Raw genomic sequence first — 19,663 nt, forward strand, 5'->3', positions numbered from 1 at the left:
TTGCGACACGAAAGCACAGTATTTATTTTAATTAGCACACAAATATTAATAAACATATTAATGAGTTTATTGTGGCTTGATATCATGATAAAATCGCCACAAATAAAAAAAAATATATTTTTGAGCAACCAAATTGTACTATCTTTTAGGCATTCGTTAGCACACGAAAGCACACTGTTTATTTGAATAAGCACACAAATATTAATCAAGATATTTGTGCGTTTATTGTGGCGATTCTGGCTTGATATGAAGATCAAATCCGCCACAAATAAAAAAAATAATTTTTGAGCAACTAAATTGTACTGTCTTTTAGGCATTCGTTAGCACACAAAAGCACACTATTTATTTTAATAAACACACAAATATTAATCAAGATAGTAATGAGTTTATTGTGTCTTGATATCAAGATAATATCGCCACAAATAAAAAAAAAAAATTTGAGCCACTAAATTGTACTATCTTTTAGGCATTCGTTAGCACACTATTTATTTTAATAAATACACTAATATTCATCAAAATTTTAATGAGTTTATTGTGGCGATTCTGGCTTGATATCAAGATAAAATCGCCACAAATCAAAAAATTATTTTTGAACAACTAAATTGTACTATCTTTTAGGAATTCGTTAGCACACGAAGCACACTATTTATTTTAATACGCACGCAAATATTAATCAAGATATTTGTGCGTTTATTGTGGCGACATGGTGACAAGTGACAAGCGACATGGTGCCTTCAGTCTATTAGCAAGCGTTGCTTGCGAACAACAGATAGGCGACACGATAAACCGCACATTACAACAACAGATCTAGGCGACACGATAAGCCACACGTGTCGCTTTGTCGCTTGTGCGTCGCTCAAACTGGGCCATTTCCTCAATAGCTTGCAACATGTTGCCGTGGTTTGTTGTTCGCGCATACGCGATGCAATGAGTGTATTGCTTAAAAGAGATTGCGCACCAAAGCGACAAGCGGCACGCGACACTTATCACTTGAGGATTTCACCAACCGAACGCTGGCCTGTGCTTCCCGTCATGCCGCTACGATGTGAAATGTTGCTCTTGATTGGCTCCTTTCCAAGCAACATGTGTCACTTCGGTATGAAAGTTGCCTTGGACCGAATGACCCGTGTCGCTTTGGTGTGAAATCCTCGTATCGTTTGTCGCATGTCGCTTTGGTGTAAAATCTCCTTGAGGAAACGGTGCAGTCAGAGCTTTTGTCCCTACGTTTCGAAAGGCTGCATTGATTTCCAACTGCTCGCTTTCAAGCGACATTTGTGGTTTGTCGCCTCGGTATGAAATATCTCTCAGGATACTATTTATATTCTAATAACATAGAAAAATAAACTCTAATACACAGTCCAAGACCTGACGTCTGGAATCACATTGCGATGTTTCTTCTTGTGTTACGCATGCTATTTATTTATTAATTTTATTTTACTTTTCTTTCCTAATTAATGCCATTTCGTGACTGCAAATCACTCCACAAATATAACTGTTTCCATCAATTCACTTACCGCCTTTCTAGAGAAACAAATCTACACAATATATTCCAAAAACTAACTAAGCCGCATTACTTTCATAAGAAAATTAGCACCTGGGTCGATCGCACTGCCATCTACTCGTCATCGTCTCGGGGAACCAGTTTCTTGGGTCGTTTTCCACACTACGTTATTCAAGGCGCTGTAGCAGTGGCGTATGCTGGTTCTATCGAGTGGGTAATCTCCGACCCTTGATCCTCAAACTCCAAAAGTTTCCGTGTAATTTATGTCAGGATCCATATTGGATTTAGGAATATTGTGTCGGAATGTTTGTCTTATTGCTACGACCACAATCAATTAATTCTCGTTATTGCAGTTTAATATACGTGTAGAATTCCAAATTATAAAGCTATAAAAAACAGCCTGTGAAATATAAAATGAAATACGTGCACTAGTGAAATAAAACCCCGCAATATTAATTTAAGTGCAAAATTCAACTTACTTCAACTTATTTGTGCTGTACCACATCCAAAGCACGCTGTTTGTCCAGTTGCACGTCAATACGTGTCTGTGCGAAAGATTGCAGCTCAACAATGGAAGTTATGTGACTTTTGGATTTTTCATGTTTGGCACAAGCGTTGCAAAGATTACAGTATCCGGCACGCGTCCATACATTCTTTTCAGCCACGAAAAGTAAGCACGGCCAACAAAAAAGCAAAGCTTATTAACACTTATACTTCCTGTCAACCATGGTGTTTTGTCATAATTTGCTTGCGAAAATGCCTCACATATTCCCGATTTTTTCTTTGTGTGTAGAAATAAGTTCAAGCAATGACACTGGCCTACCTGTATTAACAATTTGCAACTTCTCCTGAAAAGATCTTGTTCCTAAAGGTTTCACCAGCAAATCTTGTATCACATCCATTACCCTTTAACACAGCACTATCACGACAAACACTAACACCTAAATAAATAATAAACACGAAGCACAGCACGAAGCCAACGACTACACGCATTCAGTTTCACGCGCCAAACTTCTGTTGTTGTGTTCCTGGCTCAGAATGAAATTCCCTATGAATGATAAAAAAAATCCCTTTCCGAGCTCGAAATGACAGGTTTTAAAAGTTCGAATCATTGCAGGCCAGAGCCAGAATTTTATTTCGGGATGGGGATCATCCCTTATTAGCAGCCGCCACATAAAGTTGAAACAGTGGGGTTAGAACTCCTGAAGATGAATCTCAGATTATTACAACGTATTATGCATGGTGTTTAATCCCGCTAATGAAGTTATATTAATTACCACTATACACTTTTTAAATGAGATATTTGTAGGATTTCGGGGAGGGGGGTTTCATCCCCCCCGAGTCCTCCACCTGACTACGTGCCTGAGATGTTTTTTTCATTTTATGTTTAATTCATTCATCTTCATCACTATTAATCTAAAGAGGCGCCATATAGCAACTTAAATTAACGAATATATATATAAAATTTATTTTTGATATCTTTCCCTTCAAAAAATATTCAGTTCCGTGAAAGAAGTATTCTCGCTGCTTTTGAAGATTAGAGAAGAGAAACAATCACTATTTTTGTAAATACAAGGATGGGGGGAGTCAGCATATAGGTGCTTTAATTGCTTAAGCTTTGAATTTTAATTTAGTTTGCGTCATCTTCAATATTTAAGCTTTTTGTTTTTGATAAATTTATGTTCAAGTAACAGAAATCAGCATGAGAGAAGCAAATGTAAAGTGAAAATTAGCGTAGAATTGGTTTGCCCATGTTATTCAATTTTCCTGTTCTTCGCACTCTACCGGGTATGTTTTCCCTAGTTCAGCGGAGGGAATGGTAAAGGCTCCGAAGGTTGAGAGTGCGACCGGTGGACTCTCACAAGAAGGGGCTTACCCTGGGCACGGAATCACCGCTCCTGAGAAGCAGTGTTTCCTCCCCCTCTGTCCTTTCTCCTCCCTCCTCGCCAAGGGTTGTAAGGGAAGCGGGAGGAATGACGTCAGGGTGAGATTCCCTGAAGTCATTCCACCGGCTGGAGAAAGGTTCCCGGACATTCAGCGGCGAACGGTTGGAAGCATTCGCGAGCTGGAAGCTAAGAAATGTATGCATCGAAGTTGGTTTAGAAGAATATTGCGAAGAAATGTATATACGAGTATATTTTTTTTTTTAAAAAAAGAAGAAATACAGCCGGGTCATCTGCGATTACCTAGATTACCCAGAGTATACGCCGCTGCGCTGTAGTATGGTCTTGGCGGAAGTGACGTCACATAGTACAGTTCGAAAGCGCCAAGAACAGAAGTACTGAAGTGCACAGCTTGCAGCACAGATGGTTGGTGACTAGGTTACGTGGTTTCCGCACTCGTTGTTCATTTGTTTAAAATCAAGGAGGTAGAAAGCCAGCGACACAGGTAGATATAAGTTGTGGGCCAGCAAGTTGTTGGTAATAGTTCTTCTAATGTGTACGAACATTTGAAAATGCTATGTGATTTCTATGGTGAAAAATAAGTGTTTAAAACGCGAGGAAAACAACGAGCACTCAGTTTTATCTACTGATTGTATGAGGCGCTGCAGTCGAAGTGCAATTCGAAAGACTCGCACTCCAAGACCATACTCGGAGGATGCTCGCTTCATGAACGGTCTTGCACCTTTCGGACACGGCCTCAGTATGAGAAAAAAATTGTCGCATTTCGCCCCTGGAAAAGGACGTTGCTAGGGACATAAAAAAGGTGTTTTCATCCTTAAAAGGGACCAGTGAGTGATTTTTTAAAATTTTCTCGTTGTTTTGAGACAATTTCGTGGGGGTTCATAATGGAGCATTTTTTTGGCTCCGAGGAGAATATTTATGGCAGTGAGTCAGTGTGTGAGTTAACCAAAAGAAAGCTGGAAAGTTTCGCATCACGACTGCAATTTGAAAACAGTCGAGACAGGACACAGAATGGACTCTCCCAAGTCGATTAAATTAGTGGATTTTAATAGCAAATTTTCAATGGTAACTTCCACGACCGCCGTAGAGGTAGGCAACACACATAACACCTTGCTGGGAAGCGATTATTTCAGGCAGGCCCGTAGCCAGGAATCATTTGTAATGGGGGGGGGGGGAGTCAATCCTAGAGGGGGCAAATTTCTAGATACTGAAATTGCGAAATCATTTCCCGAAGTCTGAATCTGAAAGGGAATTTTCCCCCAATCCTAATACGACAACATACGGAATCCCATACACCCTAATAAATCACAAAATCAATCCTTGTTATGTTGCTAGAGTAACACATGATACAATTGTAAAGATAGTGAGAATTCTAGGTAGGAATGTGTTCTGTATTTTTCACAGGGGGGAGGGGGGGCAAAGCAGGCTCTCAGGGAGGGAAGTTCCCCCCCTCCCCCCTAGCTACGGGCCTGATTTCAGGATTGTCATTTTTATTTCCGGCGCTGCTGCTTCCGAAACGCATTCATACGTGGGTATGTTCTCATAAGTCGGGCTGCTGGTGCGTCTGGGAAAAGCAAAAACCTCCATTTTCCGTAGGTCTGTGGTAGTGAATTAATGTGCCAGCAGGGGCGCCGACTTGTCAAAATTATTGGGGGGGGGGCTCTGATCACTGAAATAAATTAATGAAATGACACACTCCCTCCCTTTTTTAAGTTCTGGCCTGTGTTCGGAATCTCATAAAAGCCCATGAATTCCTCAAAAATATCAAAATTTTTATTCACAGTTCGAATGCAGAATATTAATTGTCCACGGATGGATTTGTCACAAGTTTTGTCAACCATAATAGCAAAATATTCCCGACTTTTAATATCTGCTACCACGGAGCGCAAAACAGATCTCCCTAATTTATCAACGATCCCGTTCTGAATGTCATGTGAGAGCTATTTGTAGCCCGAACGTCCCATCCACTACCCTAGTTCATGCACATCACATCGTCTTTTGAAACTTTTTTAGTAAAAATTTTAACAACACTCATAATTACATACTTAGTATATAGTAATAAGTCATGTGTTTTGCTATCTCTGGTCATAGCCCTCCCAAAGTTGATGGTTTAGGGTTCTCAGCCCCCAAACTTGATGATCTAGATTCTAAAACATTTCAAATGTGTATTTAAAGTTAAGTTCATGTGACACAATTGAGAGTAAACTTTACAAGAGAAGCAAAATAATACATTAGATCCTCTTAAGCAAAATTATTTGGGGGGGCTCTGCCCCCACATCGTTAACATTGCGGAGTCTCGAGCCTCCCCAAGCCCCATGGAGTCGGCGCCTATGTGTGCCAGTGCTGATTGTAGCAAAGTAACGATACTAAATCAATGTTAAGAACGATCGTTACTGTTACAACGTGCACTGACATAATTTCGGTATTGTAATACAAGCGTACACCCAACGTCTACAGGTATAATAGGCGAATTGTCCACCACCGTTTTCATTCATTCTGTTTTCCACAATCTGATCATCATAAATTGAAATATAAACGTCAATCGACATAAAGCTATACTTGCTTTGCATCAAAAGATATTCATTCTTTAAAACAACTCAGGATTTGGAATAAAAATAATGAAAGTAGTGATGGACAATTTGCCTACTATTATCTTTGCCGTTGACTGTACAGGTACACCCAACGGCGAAAGAAACAGTAGGCGAATTGTCCACCAACATTGTAATTCGGTCTGTATTGCACATTGTGATGACAATGAATTGAAATAATGACATCAATAAGCAGAGAACAATGCTTGCTTCGAACTAACATAGTTTCATTCCTTAAAACAACACAGGATGTAGAATAAAAAGTAATCAAAGTAGCGGTGGACAATTTGCCTACCATTATCTTTGCCGTTGACTGTACATGTACGTACTGGCTTAGTAAGTAAGGCCCAGGCAGTGTGGCCAGAACTTAATACAAATTTGACTATCCGCGAACAACCACCAATGCATCTTGGTATAGATATGCATAGTGTAAGTGTATCCTTTCTTTCGTACATTTGTTTATTTCAGAATAATATATTTTCTTCTAAACTATAGCAGGGTGTGAAATCCTGGGGGGACAGGGGGATTTCCTCCCACCAACAATCTTGACTTCAAAAATCCCCCCACCAAAAATTTCCCGAGGGGAGAGCTTTTCTTGTAACAACAAAATATAAGCAATTAGTATTTACTTATGTACTTTACTAAGGATAATATCGAAAAAACACAAAATGGTGAGTGCAGAATGCTTTCTCTCTTTCAAGAGATTATTATATTACTCTCTCTACACCAATAACAATATGCGTGCAATAAAAGAAGAATGCATAATTATAAATTATAATAGTTTTGTATTAATACAAAACTAAACAAAAGCTTGTACATAAGAAAACTATTTCGTAATTTATTGACATCTTTAACCAGTTAGTAAAGGAATTAATTTGCTACTTTACACATATCTGATATATATAAAAGTAACTAATTATTTACTTTGTGTATTTAATAATAATATTTTTTAAAAATATTTAATAATTATTTGACTTTTATATTTAACATTATAAATATCCATATCATAATAATTTATGTATGTATATATGTGTGTGTATTATATATATACATACATGGGCGTCCGGAAGGGGGACCGTGGCCCCCTGGAAAACGAAAGTCATCCAAAAATTACATATTTCACACATATAATTTAATTTCAGCCACAATAATGTGTGTTAATTATTGCACGAACAAGATAAATTCAAATTTAAGCAATGTTTTTTTGAGAGATGAACACTAATATTGGGGAAAATATGCCATGTTGGCCTCCCTGGAAAAAATACCTTCCTTGCCCCTCCCTGGAAAAAAATCCTGCGGACGTCCATGTGTATATACATACACACACACACACACACGTATATGGGGGTGTAGATTCAGATGATCTTCCCCCCGCACCAGTCTTCAATGATTTCGCACCCTGAACTATAGTATACTAATGCTAAATTAATACTTTCTTTTAGCCGCCTCGGCTAAACATTATACATTTAGCGGTGTCAATTGATGCATTAAAAGTGACATTTTTTTGTCTTTGAAATGATCTTGTCTCATCTTCCCAATTGATGCATTTTTAGTGAATCATCCAGAACACCAGCTGATAAAAGTGCCCTGTTATGCATTTCTATGTGTATCTTAACACACCAAAAAGTGAATAATTTGCAGTTTATGCACGTTAATGTGGTATTGGAGTCAATATATATGTGTCAATTGACACGTTTTGGGTTCTGTGTGTAGTGGGTCTTTTTTAGAACTGCGACATTGCATAGACGAAACTACCTAGAATCAGTAGCGGGCTTCTGCCTATTCGCACGTGCACACCCAAATAAATCTGCAATGCAATTATTTTTTTATAATGCTTATTCACTGAACACTATCTCCTTCAAAACATCAAACGTTTCCACACCCCATCGCCCCATCGGCTTCGATTTGCCAGCGCTTTCCGCTGAGATACGTTCGCTAGGAACACAAGTCGCTGGGTGTTCGTTGGCCGCTGTTTGCAGCACGCAAGAAAAGAGAAGGGATTTGCTCTTCTAGCTAGCAGTATTATGGGCTAAACTCGCACTGCTAGTGCCGTGTTCACGATACAGCAGTGTTGCAATCCCATTCCATTCGAGATCGTGTGCCGGAGTAGAGGCAGCACACACATCACCGTAAATCGAGGGATTTTTCTTTTGGAAAAGGGACATTTCTATGGCATCTTCGCCCACCCTGTTTCGAGCATGACAAGGAAGAAGACAGAAGGGAGGGGAGGACAACTGAAAGCGAAACGCGTGCTTTAAACAATTTCTTGCCCTGCCTTTGCGTGGCCAAAATAAACTGTCCTTGTGGCGCTGTAGTCGAATTATCCACCGGCTCAGGGGGGGGGGGGGAGACGTGGATCAGTCAGCTGTTTCAAAATTGTTACACTATCAAAAGCTCGTTCCTATTTCATTGCAAAGTGAGCACGATGAAATGGAAAACTGTACATAGCGAAAGCAGAGACGTAATATTTAACGTTGTTGAATATTTGGAGGGAAGTTAGCTTCTCGTACAAAGCGCGCAGCGATTGCAGTAATCAGACAGATAAGGCGGAAGGGAAAGACAAATTCTGAACTACGAAGAAGGGCAGTGTGGACTGAGTGAGGACTGTCATTTTCTTTAATATTTTATATTCATCCAATATAAATCATAATGTTATATATTTACGGTTTTAATGACGAAAAATAATAGCCTTACTTTAAAGATACTATAATGCTGTTAAAGAACGCGTTTATTGTGTATGTGTTTATTTAATACCTACATAATGACATCAAAACAACAATAATTTCTCTGCTTAGGTGATTTTGCAGTAGCTTCAATTAATTCTTGTCAACATTAAATCCAATTCTTTTCAAAACAAATAGCCACGCCACGGTGGTGGCACAAAGTGGTTCGGACCCCTCTTTAAATTGTAGATCGACTGTCTCTATTTGCTTTTCTATGCATAAAGTGAACTTAAAAAATAAACTCACGCTTGGGATTTGGCTCTAATCAAGGAGGCGCCCTGGGCAGTCGCCCGATCCTGCTTGCTTCATGTATGAAAATGTTGTTATTATTCTTGTTCACATTTGTCAGTGGAGCGAGGGGGAAAGTTTTTACTAAATATTTTTCAAATATACAATATTGTAGATCGGCATTTCTATGTTTATAGTGATTTTGTCAGGTTATCGAATGTTGAATTATCTAATAACATCCTCTTACCCAATAACATCGCTCTTCTCATGATCGACGGAAAATTCGCCGCGGTATTTCAAATTTGTATAAATTCATATTTTTCATGAAATAAAACTCTCCCATAGCCTAATTTCCAGTAAAAAGTGTTCATAGCTGTGGTTACCAGTACATTTAGCATCATTATTACGCAAAAAAGGGAGGGAGTATTTGAGAGGGCCAGGGGTGATAAAACACTTCTTCTGGACGCGAGGCACAAGTGCACACCCATGACCCATAAAGTCAGACCACCAGCCGCCACTGCCTGGAAGGAAACTTGCTGCTCGCGAATGTTTATGTTTGGTAAAATTATGAACATACATCAGCAACTGAAACAAATGAACTAAGATTGAGTAGGGAGATTATCTCTAATCTTCTAATGTTACTGCCCTTCACAATAGTGAGCAACACCATGACGGTACCTTGTTTGTCTTTCTGTGACCTATATTTGGTGCCAGGGAAATATTTATTGTAGGGCAATTAATGACTGTTGATAATTAACGATCAGTTCATTATATGCAAAATGTGTGAACAATTTAGTGGTAATTAGCAAACCCTTATATAATTTGTTTTAATTTTCAGCTGATGCAATTTCTCATTTCTTTGTTGAGATAACCACAATATGAATGCTCAATCATGAGATAAAGACTACTTCGTCAATTTTGAGTGAAGAACTTACAATAATGGACGTATGATTCAACACGAAATGGCACTGCCAAATGCTTGAAATACTGGGCTATTACTTCTGAATGCGCGAGCTGAAATAACTACCATAAAAACCTTTGGTGCTTGCATTATGGCGGGGTAATCAAGAAACTGCTGATTAAATGGGGTTAGTTGTAGAGAAACAGAACAATAACTTCCAAAGATTTCACCCTATTTGATTCTCGGCTGCTCACGTACTTTACTTATCGTGGCTAGGCAGGTATCAAGAAATGCATTTCGGGGAGGGTCCGACCAAGTGTCTCAATAATAATAATAATAATAATCTAATTTAAAACAATAATATTAATTAAATATGTAAATTAATCAATATTGTATTGTTATTGCATGAATAGGTAAAAATATGTATTAGACATTAAACCACTCACTATGCACAAGTTTCTAATACCACAAAAATCATCCATAAAATTAACATGCATGATCAGTGTGATTTATCCTGCCAACTACTGACACATTGTTTAATTTATTGAAAGTTATGCCATGTGATAAATCTGTAAAAGGCCGTCCTTTCTTAACAATATTATGTACAATTCTAAACTCGTTACTGGTTGATTCTATGTCTTTTTGATTCAGTATGTTAATTGATTCCTATATTTGGTTCAATTTAGAACTATCTAGCACATTCTCTGCGTTATTGTTGCGTTTCTCATGACGAATGATCGATGTGGACGGCGGGGTTGGGCAAGAGTGCAGAGTGCTGTATGGTACAACTCAAACGTGCAAGAGAGAGAGAGAAATGAGCGAGTAGTGTATTGTTAGCCATTCTGTATCTACTTGGGCGATCACCAATAACTAATTAAGTGCCAATATTAAACATTTACTGCCGGTATGCTTTTCTGCGTCTTAATTTACTACGTGTATGATATCGGCTCAAACCGGCCCAATTCGATCACTGATTGAATGCCCTTTTAGCCAAAATAAATCTATCTTTATGGACAACATGAGGAGCTTCACGTTTCAACACATAAAAGTATGCATCCAAGGACTACAATTTTGTAAAGTAGGTACGTACATCTGTAGTATAGGACATGTCAAATAGAAATACATGATAATAAAGTTTGGTAATTTTAACATAAGATACACACATATATATTGGTATATTATAACCCTTGCATATAAACATATTATACTTGACAATTTCAGTTTGATGTGCAACAACAAGCTCTGCATGTATGGTAACTAACCATACCTTTTAACATTTATTCTGATTACACGTACACAAGACCTTGAGTCCTTCACACTCTGTCCAATAGATAGCTATGACTGTATGCATTCAAAAGATGGTGTTGCCTCTGTATATTCTTGTATGCTGTAAAATGAATGTTCAATTAGCATGGTTTTGGTTTTATTTTTAAACCTTTGCACTTTTGGTTCGTGTCTTAACACTCTGGGCAACTTGTTATACAGATCAACTGCTGAGTTTTTAGGTCCCTTCTTGTACAGAGTAAGAATTTTATCTTTATTTCTCGTGTTCAGGCTATAGATATCTTCATTGGTTTCATTTCAAAAATACTAATATTTTGTTTGATGTATACCAACCATTCATAGATATACAAACAGCGTAATGTCAGCAAGCGGAAGTTACGGAAGAGATTTCTGCACGAATATTTCCCATTAACCCCTGCCACAATTCGAAGTACTCTTTTTTGTAATCCATTGTGTTGGTAACAGAAAATAAAATACATTTTTTATTTTATTTAATTCCATATTTTGATTAAAGTAACTCACATTTTTTTTAATACATATAAAATAGTTCTCTGTTTAAAAACTATTCGGTCTTAGCAGTGAACATATCAAGCATAGCTGACTTCTGGGAAGAACTGTTCACCTACAACTGTTTCCATGTCTTTGAATTGTCTACAGAAAGAAAGAAAGAGCCGAAGGAAAGTAGTGCAAAAAAAGGAAAGGGTTGAGATGTGTAGTACATGTGCTTAATTTCAAAGAAACATAAATTCTCTGGGAGAATCATTCCGAATAAATGTATTTTCTCCGTTGTTCCAGTGTTGCCAGTCACAGACTGCAGAATCTACATCGATTACCACAAGCGGAGTGGAAACGGACAGTAGCCTGCTTAAGAGAAGTTGGTGGAGTTCTTTGGCGTAACCTTTTTTTTAAAAAAAGATGAATGTTAGATACAAAAAAAATGGAATAATGAAGTTATTACCTTTTCATAGCAAAATTCCAGAATAAGTCACTAGAAAATAAGTTTTTCCCTCTGTATATGACTGGGTAAAAAAAGTGGAACGAGTTAAGCCACTAATGTTACACTTCAGAATTCTATCTCATATGTACCTACCCACACACACATGAAAGATATGCATATATATAGTATGTGTATATGCAGTGGTGCCGATTAAGGGGCGTGTGGGGAGGCGGTTGCCCCTCCCCCACTTTTTGCTACTTTTGTCCCCACACTATGTTAAACCTTATCTAACAAGGTAACGTAAACTGTCCTTGCCCCCACCCAGTTTTGGAACCCAAACGCTGCCACTGTGTATATGTATATCTTTTTTCGCCATTTATTTGCACCCACTACGATGCTAGAAATAGGGGCACAGCACAATTATACCATTCGCCACCAGCGATACTATATGTATCATTTCAATTAAAATTGTTAACAGTGGAGTTAAGTTACAAACATTTTATACTGAAGTTAATATATGCTAAGTGATTCTCTTTTGCTGTATTGTTATTTTGTAACAATTTACAAAATGTAAACATAAAACAAAATGGTATTCGCTTGTGTGAAAGACACTCGAAGTGTTTATTACACACTTTATCAAATATATGCAATACATATTTCTCCTCTCGTTATAGAAAAGTTCGAAATTTATTATATTCTAAATTATAGTTGTTTTTTAAATTTATTTTACTTCGTCTTTTGTGTCACTTTTGGCTAATTTGCGAAGATGGGGATGAGTGATGATATGATGAAATTGATGAATGAACACTCGCAAACATCCATGCCCAGACCAGGATTCGAACCCGGGGGTCGGCTGTAAATTATGGTACTCTACTCATTACACAAAACTTTCTGTAACTAATAAACTATAATAATAGTTTATTTCAGAAACCACTTCAGTGGCTGAGTGCGTTTAGACTTTAGAGGTCGACTCATAATCAGTGTTGTTGAAGGTCCAGGGACGCATAAATTTTATTTGTTGCTATTGGGTTCCGCAACAGGACCGAAACCTTTCTTCTCTCAAAATTTAAATTCGGTCCAAGTTGCGTATTGTTTAATTTCAATACGGAACTTAGACTCTATTTAAACTGATCCGGAGAAAAGATTCCCGGACCGAATTTAAATTGATCAGAAAAAATGGTTCCTGGACCGAATTGAAAAACCTTACAGATAAAAAGGTTTTCTACGGTGCAGAACTCGTTTACTACGCATTCTGATTTTCTCTCCTGGACCGGAATTGCATTTATTTATAATTCCTGGACCTTTAACAACTCGGCTAATAATCCGAATCCAAGGTTCGAATCCTGTCTTTGCGCGACTAGACAAAAGTGGAAGAAAAGCGACTATAAATAATAGTAAAAAAATAAGAATAGGAAAAATGTTTTAAAAATCCTATAGACTATGGGACAGATCCTAAGGGAATGACTAGGGCCCGGGACTTTATGTCCTATAAAACTGTAAAATATGTATGTAATTATGTCATATAAATTGAAAAATATGCCATGAAAAATTACAAATATGTCAGAAAAATGCAGAAATATTCACAGTAAGGCCAAAAATATGCACAACAGTACTCTCGAATTTCTCCCATACCAGATAGAGTAGAGTAGGGGCTGTAATGTACCGAATGTTATTTTTACTTTTGACTGATTTTTGTGAAAAGCGAAAAAGGCAAAGAAATGAGAACGAAACTTCTTTACTTCCCGTGCAACAATGAGAGAGAACATTTTTCCTCAATAATGTTTGCATGGCTATCAATTGTCGGCGGGATAAAAAAGTGGGGTGTTATTGTTCTGTACTAAGAAAAGACGGCACCTTTCTTCCTCCGTAACTTCCACATCCTGCCATCGACAATATGAACTATCCGTTGTGCTAAAGCTACGAAGAAAAAATTATGAAATAACCAATAATGTGCGAGAGAATTACGAAATTATACAAGAATTATGTCTTATTACAACAGAATTGAAGAACTATATTGTAAAAACGCGAAATTGGTGAAATATGTCAAAATATTCTTTGTCAAGTTTGCCTATTTCGGCTGATTTTCATCAGATATGTAAAAATCTCATCCCAATAATAGATCCGAAGCCAAATGAAAAATATGTTATAACATAAAGTCCCGGGTCCTAGTAATGAGACCTGCAAATCTGAAATCATGACTGACCCAATGAGACAGAAAAGTGACGTTAAACAGACATCTCGTGAATTAAATTCACTTGTCCAACATATTCTGTGTATTTTAGAGGTATCAGGCAGGGAAAAAAAGCGTTAATGTTATTTATTGTGTTGCTGGAAACCCTGCGTTACACTTTCTCATGCCTTCGTGACGATGTGTGGTGCTCACTCCAATGATTTCACGCGTCTTCTGCTTAGTCTGCCAGCTATGCGAAGCACCAGCGCTCGCACAACTCGTCAGTCGCGGACATTTTGACCTGTGGCAGTGTGGTGCGTGGTTAGCAGCCTGTGCACGCTGGATTCACAGCTCTCCCAGTGAAATGGGGCCCAAATATTGCTTATGATAAGTGGACGAGTACCATGCGCCGTGGTCTGGGTTAAATTAGACAACGATGTTGTTACTTCTGGTCATTTCTGTGCTATTCCTTGGTGTTGGCAGTGCGACGTCGACACAATCGACATTTCCTATCGATATTGTGAAACAAAACGCTGCATTGACCGAAGAATCAGTGCCTCCAAGATTGAAATGTTCCTTAGTGTCGCAAAAAGATTGTGTCAAATTGAAATTGATGGATTTCTTGGATTCAGTGTTGGTGTCGCAAGTTTACCGAGTGTCGAATGGAATTGTGCTCGTGGACAAGAAAGCAGACGGCGAATTGGTAAATTTGTCTCTACGAGGGCGAAGTTTGGACGAACATTTATCCAATAGCAGTTTCATCGAAAAGTTGCTAATGATACTGAAAACAAAAACTATGATTTTAAGGCTGACGCCAAAATTTACCATTGAAGCCTCGAGGGATATGAAGGAAGGAATTCTCAAGCTTGTTATTGAAGAATACAGAGAACATGAAGCTGTAAATGGTAAGTTTATTTTGTTGCTTCTCTTTATTATAAACGTAGCTTCAAAACTTACAGGGCCTCCCCGATGGCGTAGTCGTAGCGTCATCGCATTGTAATCAAGGGGTCCTGGGTTCGATACTCGGTGGAGGCACAAGTGGTTCGGATCCCACTTTAAACTGTATGTCCAGTCCAAATTAGTATTTTTTGTGCATAAAGTGGACTTAAAACACAATTCAATCAATTCAAAACGCACGTTCTTTACACCAGTAATCTTTTCATTCTCCTTTAAAGTATAGTTTTAAATATTTGTCATGGTTTTAAGGTATCATACCAGGTAAGGAGTACAGTGGGATCCATGAGTATTACCTTGCAAATTGTCCATCACCATGTTCGTGCACTTTATTTGACCAAATAACAGCTTCAAGAATTAAAAGAAAACTCAAAACAAACTGTTGACAACTTCTTCACCAGCATACATAAAAATCCATCTCTTAAAAACACATAGGATGTAAGAGAAAAATCAATGAAAATAGTCACGGACAATTTACATGGTAATACTCACGGATCCCACTGTACTACAAGTTATCACCCTTACGTCACACCATGAGAAATATTACATAATACATGAATATGTATTATCATAACAAAAATAGAAACGACGCACATGTGGATTAATATAATAAACGACAATAACAAAATATAGAGTAAAATAATATTCTTAACTAAATTTAGGAATATACCAAGACTAAATGAAATAAATATATCTAATATAACTCTTGTAGATACCACATTAATTTCAATTAACCGATTTATTCGAAAATCGTTTCTACCAATTTTGACAAGTTGCATATTACTAATGCTGCCTAAAAATTCATAGTATTAAATTAAGATGTTGGGTCGAAAATGACCCAATGAGCATATTTCGCTAGAAATTACATATTTAGGATGCTGTTGTGTTTCCAGGATATGATTCATTTTATATTTCTGTTAGGTTGCAAGTGATATATACTTGCTATTTTTTTCTTTGATTTTTCTTATTTAACGTCGTTTTCCTGTCAATTTTGTCATCGCAACGATAAGGATGAATTTTGGTTGATATGATGGAATTGATGAAGGGACACTCTGAGACAACACACATGTCCAGCTCGGGTTTCGAATCTGGAATCTCTGGCGTCGTAGCGTGCTGCGTTAACCACTGCACCACGGAGGTCCGCCACTTTAATTTTTTTTATGTTTATTCTGAATATCTGTGGCAATAACTCCCCACGGGGACTCAATTTCACGAAACCGTAGAAACAAGAAGCATTTTTTTAAAAAAATGCCTAACTTATTAAAAACTTTGTACCACATTTCGCAGCGCCACAAAACTGACAGAACAAGCAAACAATTTGTCATTTACGTTAATATGGACACGAGACAATTATGTAGAAATCGCACAGCACGATCATCCTGTTGCACCTCGTAAAAGGCAAGTCTGAAAGGTAGGACGACTTATTTAAAGCCATAATAATCGCTTCTTGTAAAACGGAGCGAAGTAAGCTGAACATAAAAAAAAACTTTCTGCCTACCATAAGCGAGGAGTGGGTCGTTTTCCGAGCAGAGGAGCTTGGTTATCTAAATACTTCGTAACTAGCGCGGAACATTTCTTTCTCTCTTGTTTTTATGTCCGATGCTATCAGTGGCTGTTTTCGCCGCGTTTCACGTTTCCTCGCTGGCTTAATTCTATTTACAACTAAACCTGTGTACACAGTTTTCAAGTTTAGTCTACTTTCGGTTTCAAATTTTCACAAAATCTTGTAAATAATTTTTACGAGACATTATGTAACAGTGATTTACTTGCTGCATTGAGGTGAGGCATCTCAAATAATCACGTGAAGTGCAATGATGAAGATGATATAACAGCAGTAATGATAATAATATGTATTAAAGTGATGAGCGTAGTGGGATCCTTGAGTATTACCGTGCAAATTGTCCATGACTATTTTCATTAATTTTTCTCTTACATGCGATGCGTTTTTAAGCGATGGATTTTTATGCATGATGGTGCAGAAGTTGTCAACAGCTTGTTTTGAGTTTTCTTCTAATCCTTAAAGCTCTTACTGAGTCAAATAAAGTGTACGAACATGGTGATGGACAATTTGCAAGGTAATACGCATGGATACCACTGTACAATACTATGTCAAAATATGAAGATACAAAATTACAGAATGAAATATATAAATATAAAATAATTTAAGAAAATAATACAGTCTTATACTTCATCATATTTCATATTGTAAGTTTCCACAAATTAAGTCACTCTACCTTTGACATTACCTTCGACTATAGACATGAAAGGGCAAGAATTATAATACCAAATATATTTACATACTTATGGATTGAAGATGAGATTTAAAATTTCCATATGATTCCATATCTTGAATGATTTTTGCTAATGGGAATGTTAAGAAATAAATAAAAAAAACACATATATTTCTTTTATAGTTTTTCTTGTACGCATTGCTTGCATTGTAGAATCATTTTCCTGTAGTTTACGGTTATTACAAGCATAAGAAAACAGTTTTTCGTTGTGACGTTTCAGGAGAACACACGCTCCCTTCATCAGACATTTATTTTCATTTTGACTAAAGATACAGTTATAACAATGGTTAGCAATTTTTTAAACAAAAATAATCCGTTATATAATGGATGTTGTCAATGTTACATTGTTGTAATATAGCAACTTAACTGTGAAAAGAAGCAGTCTATTTTATTTTTATTTCAGATAAAAAAAATATTTTTTATTTAAAATTATGAATCCCAATATCATCATTGTTTTCACAAAGTCTCTTGATGTTTTCTGTTACATTAAATTTTAAAGATGATGGCTTACTCCATTTGTGAAAAAGAAAACTCCATACTGGATCTATGTTACCATTTTCATTATTTAATTTATTCCAGTGTTCTTCTGCAATGATCGAAGCTTCCCAGACATTCAACTCTATGTTTCCCGTCAATCTTTTTAAAACCCTTCACTTTTTAATGTGTTCTCCTGAAACGTCACAACAAAAAACTGTTTTCTCATGCTTGTAATGACCGTAAACTACAGGAAAATAATATTTCTTTTGTGTTATCAATAAGTTAAGAGGTATCCAAGCATATTTTCCTGAGACACCCAAGTGCAAAGTTGTGCCTCCTATTGTCTGTAGATAATTAAGGGCAATCAATCGTAATTACAAGAGGGAGAAACTTGGCGTGAGCTTAATGCAAGATGTTAGTGTTCTGAGAAAAGGATCGACTCTTCTCTCACCGCAATGCAATTGCATATTCAGGGCAGATTCCAAGACTGTTATCTCAAAGAACAATCCAGCTGCCGATTTGCGTTTTCTGTTGCGTCGTGGGTAACCATTCACTTCCGGTCTTCTCTCCTCAACGTTTCATGGCATGGCCAAGGTGCATTACGTTGTACAGTGGGATGCACAAGTAATGCTCGGCAAATTGTCCACGACTATTTTCAATAATTTTTCTCTTGCATCTTACACGTTTTTAAGGACTAGAGGCCGCCCCGATGGCGCAGTGGTAGCGTCGTCGTCTTGTAATCAAAGGATCTCGGGGTTCGATTCCCGGTGGATGCACATAGTGGTTCGGATCCCACTTTAAACTGTAGGCCCAGTCCCGATTAGCCTTACTGTGCATAAAGAGGACTTAAAACACCAACTCAATTAAATTAAGGACTAGATTTTTATTTGTGCTGATGCAGAAGCTCTCGGTGCATAGAACGAAGTGAAGAAACATGGTGGTGGACAATTTGCTTGGTAATGCTTATGCATCCCACTGTACGAAAGTCAATAAACACTGTCATCATAGAAGTAACTTGTAACCTAACGTGGGTTGGGGGGGGGGTGTCAGAATCGAACTTGGAGCTTAACTTTCGGGAGGGGGCAGAATCAAAAAGTTTTCAAACCCACAAAAATATCATACAATACTATTTTGATAACTGTTACATTTGCAAAATCATACAAAAATAGTCGTTAATTTGCTCCTTCAGGTTCCAGGAGGTTAACAAAAGTACCATTATCTTCTATTACATAAACCTGTGCCCGAATAACATGCGTTCATTGTAGAAATATTGAAACAATAACATTACTTGCAATAATGTTACAACAAAACTGTATTCAACTGGCGAAATGTCTTTCTTGTTGACAAGGCATAGAGCACATTTATTCTATCTCTCCATTTTCTTTGCTGCGATCTAATGAATGATGATTGATTGTGTCGCCTAAGATATGCATGTTTGTGTTTGTCATTGTCCTGAATGAGAAAATAGAGAATTGAGCAAAACGGTACCAGTTTCATAGATCGGAGACACATTAAAATCGGATGTTTTGTGTTTCGCATGGTTTATACTTACCAATTGTGTATTGCGGAACATAGTTCAAGGTGCCATTATGCTTTTTACACGAAAACAAACGCAATTTTTCACATTCTGAGTGCTTTTTTAAATTCCTTTCTTCGCTTCCGGAACACACAATAGGGCGGTCACATCTTGACTCACGTTGTGGGT

General features: G+C 37.4%; 1 protein-coding gene across 2 annotated transcripts in view; it reads left to right on the forward strand.

The window, feature by feature from the left end:
• Positions 1-14,497: 14,497 nt before the first annotated feature.
• The window catches only part of LOC145981376 (uncharacterized), an 88,517-nt gene continuing 83,351 nt past the window's right edge, over positions 14,498-19,663 (forward strand). For both annotated transcript variants that reach the window (XM_083114614.1, XM_083114615.1), the window contains exon 1: positions 14,498-15,141. In XM_083114614.1, coding sequence (XP_082970740.1) covers positions 14,673-15,141 — 469 coding nt within the window. In that variant the 5' untranslated portion in view covers positions 14,498-14,672. The remainder of the gene's footprint in view (positions 15,142-19,663) is intronic.

Source organism: Lepisma saccharinum, chromosome 29, assembly GCF_977018435.1.
Source record: "Lepisma saccharinum chromosome 29, izLepSacc3.1, whole genome shotgun sequence".
NCBI lineage: Eukaryota > Metazoa > Arthropoda > Insecta > Zygentoma > Lepismatidae > Lepisma > Lepisma saccharinum.